The sequence below is a fragment of the Gekko japonicus genome, unplaced genomic scaffold (genome assembly GCF_001447785.1).
Source record: "Gekko japonicus isolate JY-2015 unplaced genomic scaffold, Gekko_japonicus_V1.1 scaffold5647, whole genome shotgun sequence".
In the NCBI taxonomy this organism is placed as follows: domain Eukaryota; kingdom Metazoa; phylum Chordata; class Lepidosauria; order Squamata; family Gekkonidae; genus Gekko; species Gekko japonicus.
This window is the reverse complement of record NW_015160393.1, coordinates 29,290-38,526: the sequence shown is the minus strand read 5'-3', so window position 1 is coordinate 38,526 and position 9,237 is coordinate 29,290. Positions and strand designations below refer to the sequence as shown.

The 9,237-nt window shown below is 42.9% G+C and overlaps 1 protein-coding gene across 1 annotated transcript in view; it reads left to right on the top strand.

The window, feature by feature from the left end:
* Positions 1-804: 804 nt before the first annotated feature.
* Positions 805-9,237, top strand: part of LOC107115991 (group IIE secretory phospholipase A2-like) — a gene marked incomplete at its 5' end in the record, with an annotated part of 11,678 nt that continues 3,245 nt past the window's right edge. Inside the window, 2 exons of the mRNA XM_015417819.1 lie at positions 805-975; positions 2,898-3,004. Of these exons, the coding sequence (XP_015273305.1) occupies positions 805-975; positions 2,898-3,004 (278 nt within the window). The remainder of the gene's footprint in view (positions 976-2,897; positions 3,005-9,237) is intronic.

The following is a 9,237-nucleotide window of genomic DNA, read 5'->3' as shown; positions in this document are numbered from 1 at the left end:
TGTTGATGGGCCTCTCTATATGGGACCACATCCAGCCTGTGCTGAAGGCACTGCACTGGCTGCCAATAGCTTACAAGTTTCATTTCAAGGTGCTGGTTTTTACCTCTAAAGCCCTATATGGTCTGGGGCCTGCCTACCCGAGGGACCGCCTTTCCCCGTATGTGCCCCAGAGAGCACTGCTTCCACCAGGCTTTCGAGTAGGAGCCGCCACTGACGAATGAGCCGCCGGAATACACCATGGCCCTTTGACATACCGTTGGACATTGCCTTCCATCAGAGGATTGTATACTGAATGCCACCATCATTTGTATTGCTTTCATTGTAATCTATGCTGTTTATGGAAATTTTAGTGTATTTATTGTTTAGTGTATTTATGCTGTTTATGGACATTTTGGTGTATTTATTGTTTGCTGTATTTTAATGTTTGTTAGCCGCCTTGAGCCAGTTCATCTGGCAAGGCGGGATAGAAATCGAAATAACAAACAAACAAACAAACAATCATAGGCAGGCTTTGCCTTCTGTGTCCTGTTTATTGGTCCTCCAGGAGACTTGATTGGCCACTCTGTGAGACAGGCTGCTGGACCAGTTACACCACTGGCCTGATTCAGTGTTCCCTTGAAGCTGCGTGTGTGAGCAGCTGCTCATTAACACAGGAAGCCCCGCTCAGCAGCAGTCTGGAGCCATGCAGGGTCTTGCATTGCCCATTGCCCATTTTAAGATTACAGCAGCTCTATTCTGCTCAGGATGCGAACTGCTCCACTCAGTAAGGGAAAAAATAAGAGGGAACGTTGTCCGCTCCAGCAGGGCTCGTCTTATGTTCTTGCTTGCAGCTTTCGCATTAGCAAATGGCAACCTGATCCAGTTTGCTGACATGGTCCGGCAGGTAACTGGTAAGCTTTCAACAGTGTTTTACAATGGCTATGGATGCTACTGTGGACTGGGAGGCTCCAAACAGCCCCTGGATGAAACTGACTGGTAATTGGAAGAGATCCTGGGAGGAGGTGCTAAAATAGAAAATAGCCCCCCCCCTGCCCCATTGAGGAGTCCCACTGAATTTACCTTCTTTCACTCTAAACCAAAGGCATAATATATTTGGGATAAAATGGATCTGTGTTATGTTTAGGCCATTTTTGGTATACCGTTAATCAAAACAAAAAAGGAATTTGGAATGTGCAGATTTAAAATGTCCAGGAAATTTTCCTTCCAAAGACACAGTTCAGCACTGCTTGGAAGTCTAGTGGAAGAGGAAGAGGAAGTTGGTTCCTTATTCCCAGGTCCTTATTTGTTCCTTATTCCTTATGGTTGGTGCTGCCAACTATGGGTAGGGAAATTCCTGGAGATTTGGGGATGGAGGCTGGGGGAAGTGGAATTTGGGGACGGGGGAGCTCAGCAGGAGTGTGATGGCATAGAGACCGCTCTCCAAAGTGGTGTTTTTCACCTCCCGGGGGAACTGATCTCTGCAGTCTGGAAGTCAGTTGTAATATGGGATAACTCCAGCCCCTACCTGGAAGCTGGGAACCATAGCTCCCGGCCTGCCCCAAACTCTACCTCCCCAGGCATAACCCTCCCTCCCAATTCCACAAATTTCCCAAGCTGGAGTTGGTAACCCTAGCTGTAAGGTTTGTATCAATCACCTCCAAGTAGGACTGAGAATAAACAGGCTTGATCTGGTAGGAAAGGGGAGGTTCTGACATGGGGAGGTTCTTTTAGAAAACCTTTATACTTATAAGTAGCCTACCGCAGAAACTGGTAAATCCTACTTAAGAGCATATGAACATAAGAGAAGCTAATGTGGGATCAGGCCAGTGGCCCATCCAGTCCAACACTCTGTGTCACACCATGGCCGAAAATACCAGGTGCACCAGGAAGTCCACTAGCAGGGGCAGAACTCCAGAAACTCTCTCACTGTTGCCCGCCAAGCCCCAAGAATACAGGGCATGACTGCCTACCCCAGACATAAGAACATAAGAGAAGCCATGTTGGACCAGGCCAATGGCCCATCCAGTCCAACACTCACTGTCACACAGTGGCCAAAAAGACCATGTGCCATCAGGAGGTCCAGCAGTGGGGCCAGGACACTAGAAGCCCTCCTAATGTTGCCCCCCCCAGCACCAAGAATGCAGAGCATCACTTGCCCCAGACCGAGAGTTCCTACCTATACCTTGTGGCTAATAGCCACTGATGGACCTCTGCTCCATACGTTTATCTAATTCCCTCTTGAAGCCGTCCATGCTTGTAGCCGCCGCCACCTCCTGTGGCAGTGAATTCAATGTGTTGGGTGAAGAAGTACTTCCTTTTACCTGTTCTAACCCAACTGCTCAGCAATTTCATTGAGTGCCCACGAGTTCTTGTATTGTGAGAGAGGGAGGAAAGTACTTCTTTCTCTACCTGCTCTATCCCATGCATAATGTTATAAACCTCGATCATGTCACCCCCTCAGCCGTCGTTTCTCCAAGCTAAAGAACTCCAAGCACTTTAACCTTTCTTCATAGGAAAAGTGTTCCGACCCTTTTATCATTCTAGTTGCCCTTTTCTGCAACTAGAAAAGTTAGATCATTGTCCCCAAAATCCTGACACTTCTGGTTTTGACCAGATGAGAGGTTGTATGCAACCAGCATACCTGTCCCCCACAATTCCTCTGCACCTGGCTGGCAGCCCCACAGTTGAAACAGATAGGCAGCCAGTGCAGATCTTTCTGCACATGAGTGGAGTAATATCATTTTTTTATTATTTTTTTTTAAACCTTCCCAAGAGGTCTTAGGAACTGGTACATATGTTACCGCAGCTTTGGCTGGGGTTTTTTTTGGGGGGGGGTCACCTGTGTCTGCTTTTGGACTACAAGCACTATAAAATGGTGATTCTTTTTTTTTTTTATTCCTCCTGTCTGAAATCATCAGGTGTTGCCATGCCCATGACTGTTGCTATGGAAAGATGTCATCACTTGGCTGCAACCCCAAACTGGAGATCTATTCCTACTTTTTCTCGAAAGGAGCCTTATTTTGCAGTAAGTGGGGGGGGGGGAATGCAATATATTCCAGATGCCTTGGATCATTACCAGCTTCTGGCTTTGGGAGGGGGTTCCTGGGGCACGATACCATTCGTGGGCCCTCTTGGGGTTGCCAGTCTCCAGGTTGCGCCTGGAGTTCTCCCAGAATTGCAATTGAACCAGCACACCTGTCCCCCACCATTCCTCTGCACCTGGCTTGCAGCCCCACAGTTGAAACAGATGGGCAGCCAGTGCAGATCTTTCAGCACATGAGTGGAATAATATCATTATTATTATTATTATTTTTTTAAAAAAAAAACCTTCCCAAGAGGTCTTAGGAACTGGTACATATGTTACCGCAGCATTGGGTGTTGTTGTTTTTTTATTTAAAGAAATTTATTGAAATATCACATAACAACAATAACAACAAACATCATTTAACATACAGGACCATCAACAACCATATTAATACAGACGAAATCACAATTGGTGTAACACACCATATAATAGTGTAAATCTGAGAAAATGCATTTAACTTTTGCCTGCGTTAACACATAACCCAGTCTTTACAAATAAAGGTATAATATTGGTCTTGTTGATCGCTGCTTATCTGACCCAAAATATACTCTAATTTCTCAAGGATTGGGTACCATCTACCATAAAAGGCATCATACTTATAAGTCGGAAGGTAGGCATCTAATTTGTCGGTTATCTTATCCATGATTAAGTGGTTCCATAAATTTGAAAACCATGAACATACTGAGGGTGGGGATGAACTTTTCCACGTTGAAGCTATTGACGTTTTGGCTGCCGAAAAAAGTAAGGTAAGTAATTCCTTTTTATTTTGAGGCAATGGAAAATCTTTCCAATAGTTTAAAAGAATGATGTCTGGCTTAAAAGGTATGCTTTCACCTGTAATTTTTAAAATTTCTTTCAGTATTAAGAGCCAAAAGGAACGGATCTTGGGACAGTCCCACCAACAATGCATGTATGTGCCCTTCATTCCGCAGTTTCTCCAGCAAAGTGGCGAAATGGAGTTGTTTATTTTATTCAGTTTCACTGGGGTTGTGTACCAATGTGCCAAAATTTTAAAATTTTGTTGTTGTACATTGATTGCTTTGTTAGTATTCGCTATTGAAGCCCAAACCGATTGCCAGAATTCATCTGACAAAGTTTGTTTAAGGGCCTTTCCCCATTTTGAAGTATAAGCTGGTGGTTTGTAAGGGGTGGGATCAATAAGAATATTGTATAGTTTTGATATCAGACCTTTAGGGTTCCCATTTGAATTGATCGATAACGATTCAAAGTTCGTCAGAGGTCTCTTGCAGGATTCGGTGATTTGTCTATTTGCGAATAAATGCTGTAGTTGAAAAAAGCTGAACCATGGTATTGAGATATTGAATTTTGTTTCTAATTTTGCTTTATTCAGTAGGGTTCCTTTACTGGTTAGATCAAAAAGTTTGATGAAACGAAAGTTAGCCCACTGTTTAAAAGATGGGACTGCGTTGGACGGGCCAAACCAATGTTGCCCTAATATGGTAGAAGCTAAAGAAATATCAGGGGCTAGTTTTTTTCGTTTCGATCTCCACACTTTAAATAACGGGTATAAAAATGGATGAGATTTAATAGAGTATGAGTTTTTTGTCGTGGAAGACCAAATTGCTGTCTGAAAATATTTATTGTCCAGATAATGTTCTTCTAAATTAACCCATTCCGGTTGAGGATTTGAATTTAAAATTCTCATTAGGGTAGATAAAATCGTGGCCTCGTAATAGGATTTAATATCAGGGAGAGCCAAACCTCCCAGTTTAACTGGTCTGTTCATTGTGTGAAATGCAATTCGCGGCCTACCGGTGTTCCAAATAAAATTATTCCAAGTCGATTGCCATTGTTTTAGTTGAGTGGGTGAGATATACAATGGGAGGGTACGGAACAGATACAGGAGTTTTGGGAAAAGAAATGATTTTAAAGTATTTATCCTCTCTAACCAGGATAAATTGTTGGAAGTCCATTGTTCTAATGTCCTTTTTGCCTTTGTTAAGGTTTCTGAATAATTTATCTTAAAAATGTCTTTCAGGTCTACCGGAATCTTGACACCTAAATATTGCCATGAAGAGGTTACCCATTGGTAAGTATAATGATCTGTTATATATTTTTTAATTGTGGGGGTGATATTAATTGGATATATTAGCGTTTTCGATTGATTAACATGGAGGCCAGAAATCGAAGCAAATTTTGAAAGAACTGATTCAATTGTTTTCAGAGAGTGTTGTGGTTGGTTTACATAGAGGACAAAGTCGTCGGCAAATAGACTTATTTTGTATGACCGATTATTTATTTCAATACCAGGAATCTCTGAATGATGATGAATTAGATTTGCCAAGGGTTCAATGGCAATTGCGAAAAGAAGAGGAGACAGGGGGCAACCCTGCCTGGTACCTCTGGTTAAGGGAAATTCTTCAGACAGTTATTAACCGTAATTTTGGCTGTAGGGTTAGAATAAAGAGTTTGAATGGCCGTGATAAAGTTTGGACCAAATTTCATTGCTTTCAAGACTTCAACTAAATAGGTCGGCTCTACCTTGTCGAAAGCCTTTTCGATATCGAGTGATAAAAGGCATATATTTGATAGATATTGTTTACTGTAATTTATTAAGTTGATAGTTTTCCGAATATTATCTGTTATATTTCTCGCCGGAATAAACCCTGATTGGGAAATTTCAATATAGTGCCCTATGATTTTATTTAGACGGGTTGTCATTACTGTAGCGAATAATTTGTAGTCACAATTTAGCAAGGAAATTGGACGATAGGATTGTGGCATTTGAGAATCTTTGTCCTTTTTGGGAATAGTGATAATTCTGGCCTGAGACCAAGACTCAGGTATCAAACCATGAGATAATAAGTTATTGCATACTGATAAAAGTGGTTCCATAAGAACATCACTAAACGATTTATAAAATTCAGCAGGGAGACCATCCCTGCCGGGGCATTTATTAGACTTGACCGATTTTATGGCCGATAATAATTCCTTAGACGTGATAGGATCATCCATATGTTTGCTGTGTAGTGGAGTTAATTTTTTAACGTGATCCTTAACATCGAGAAATTTTCTAATAGAGTCCAATGAGGGATGATCAGTTTGATATAATGATTGATAAAATGACTTGAAAATTTGGAGAATATCTTTGGTTGAGGTTGCCATGTTCCCTTTTACATCTTTCAAGGAGGAGACTTGTCTGAGAGAATTTTGTGATTTTATTTTCCAAGCTAGTAATTTTAATGATTTTGGGTGACGATACCAATACTTCTGTTTTATATACAATAATTGTTTTTGAATTTTGGTGGTTTCCAGGGAATCTAATTTTTTTCTTTCTGTTAAGAGAAATTTATAAATTTTTTTAGAGCCTGTCTTTTTGTGTTTTTCTTCCAATGCTTGTATTTTGGTGAGTAATTCTTCTATTAATTTATTTTTTGTTTTATTATAATAGGATGAAAGGGAGATCATCTTTCCTCGTATGACGGCTTTCATGGGTGGTTTTTTTTTTTTTTTGGTCACCTGTGTCTGCTTTTGGACTACAAGCACTATAAAATGGTGATTAATTCTTTTTTTTAAAATTCCTCCTGTCTGAAATCATCAGGTGTTGCCATGCCCATGACTGTTGCTATGGAAAGACGCCACCACTTGGCTGCAACCCCAAACTGGAGATATATTCCTACTTTTTCTCAAAAGGAAGCTTTTTTTTGCAGTAAGTGGGGGGGGGGAAATGCAATATATTCCAGATGCCTTGGATGATTACCAGCTTCTGGCTTTGGGAGGGGGATCCTGGGGCAAGATACCTTTCGTGGACCCTCTTAGGGTTGCCAGTCTCCAGGTTGTGCCTGGAGTTCTCCCAGAATTGCAACTGATTTCCAGTTTCCCTGGCGAAAATGGTAGCTTTGAAGGGCAGACAGTGTGGTATACTATATATTCTGGATTTGGAGGGTAGCTGTGTTGGTCTGTGGTAAAACAGTTAGATTTGAGTCCCGTAGCACCTTAGAGACCAACAGGAGTTTCAGAGTGTAAGGTTTCGAGAGTCACTTTGGGCAATTCTGCATCTAGCATTCGCTCCATATTTTCTCAACTGGGAGGAAAAGGTGCAGCTCAAAACCACATTCAAATACCACGGGGCAATGCCATACAGACTGCAAAGTCTCCCCTGAATGGCCATAAATCTATGCAAAAGGTACCCTAAAACCCAATGATCAAAGAAAGCAAAAGCGGCATGCAGTGTACAGGGTACCATCAAAGAAAGCAATAGCAGTATGCAATGCAGAAGGGCATTTCTGTTCCAACATGGGTTTCGTAAAACAATGGAGGGAAAAGCCAATGCAGAATTGCTCTTTGTCTCTCGAAAGCTTACCCTGAAACTCCTGTTGGTCTCTTAGGAGCTACAGGACTCAAGACTAATAGATTTTAGGTGAAATCCCTCCCCAGGCTCCCCCTTCCACAGACACTGCCCCCAAATCTCCAGCCATTTCCCAGGTCAGAGCTGGCAATACTATCTCCTCTCTGTGTCAGCTCGTCTCTTTGTCTCTCCTTCCAAATCCTACTGCTGTCTAAAGCGAAGGGATGAGAGATGAACAAGCCCTGATACCAATTTTGCCTTGTATGACTTGCAAGGTAAGATAAAGAAGCAAGGAGACATGTTTGTAGCCAAAGTGGACTCCACTCAAGATTCCGCCGCCCCCCCCCAGTAACCCAGTACATGTTCATGATTTAGCCTCCAGGTCAGACCTGGGGATCCCCTAGAATTACAATTCATCTCCAGACCACAGAGATCAGTTCCCCTGGAGAAAATGGATGCTTTGGAGGGGGGACTGTATAGCATTGTTCTCCACTGAGTTCCCTGTCCTTCCCAAACCTCCAAGAGTCTCCCAACCTAGATCTGGCAACGCTACCCCCACCATTCCCCACCCACAATGGCCAGAGGGGACCTTGGCAACCCTATTATGATTGCATGTTTAAAAAAAAAAAAAAGACACCATCCATATTTCTGCTTCACAATCAGTAGCATTTATCCCTGCAACGACCAGCAGATATACTGACAAACCAGCACTTTCATCAACTATGGTATATTATCCTTATATAAAATTCCGGTAGCACCGTAAATGGAAGCTCATTTTGTCAGATACAACGTGAGCTTTGACTCAGAAAAGCTTACATGCTGGGGGAAAAAAATTGGTCATTAAGGTGCTACTCAACTCAGATTTTATTCTGCCCCTACAGACTGACATGGCTGCTCCCTTGCAATCATCATCAACATCATACCTTTATTGGCATTGTAAAGGGGAAAATTAAACTAATCTGTCCCTTATATATAAAGTCGTAGTGGGGCCCAACATTCCAATGCACACCAACAGTGTTTGGAGGCTTGAACTGTCAGTCAGAAGACGCTGGCTGCTTTGTGTAGTCCTGGCCATGTCAGCCCCGGCCAGCGTGTTCAGCTCAGTCTGCTCTGGGCCTCTGACAGGAGAGGCCCATCTGCAGACTGAGTGTAGGGACGAGGCTTCTACGGCTGGGCCGCTTCAGCCCACTCTTCTCTGATTGGGCCAGTGTTTCAAGGTCATTTGCATATGGAAGCTGCTTGGACTTCACTCCATTCCACACCTCAAACTCCCCCCCCCCACAACAAAGTTGGAATTGTCAGTTGAATATGGGACCTGGTGTATTCTGAGGTAAAATATGTCCTCACTCACAACACATCACTTCCCCTTCAAAAGAAACAAACCCAATAACACAATCATGCCACACCACAAAAAAGACAGATCACACCACAAGCAGAATACCACAAAGCAAAAAATGATAGGAAAAGGTGCCAGCAGTCACCCCATTACTGCCACAGATATGTGCCTGAGAGCGCTTCAGAGGATGGTGTGCAGATCCCAGGTTCATATTTTAAAAGCTGCCTGGGGGATTATGGACCATTCACACACTTTCAACCTTAACATACCTCATAGGGTAGTTGTGTGTATCATACGGGGGAGAGGAGAATGATGTCAGCTGCTTTGGTTCCCACTGCAGGGAAAGACTGCCCTTTCCCTAGGCAGAGGCTGGGGACGTGGGGAGGATGTAAACCTGAAGACAAACAGGCAGATAAAGGTAGGCTGAAGGTTGCCTGGAAAGGACATAGGGTTGCCAACTCCAGGTTGGAAACTTCCAGGATATTTTATGGATGAAGCCTGTTGAGGGTGGGGTCTGAGGAGGAAGAA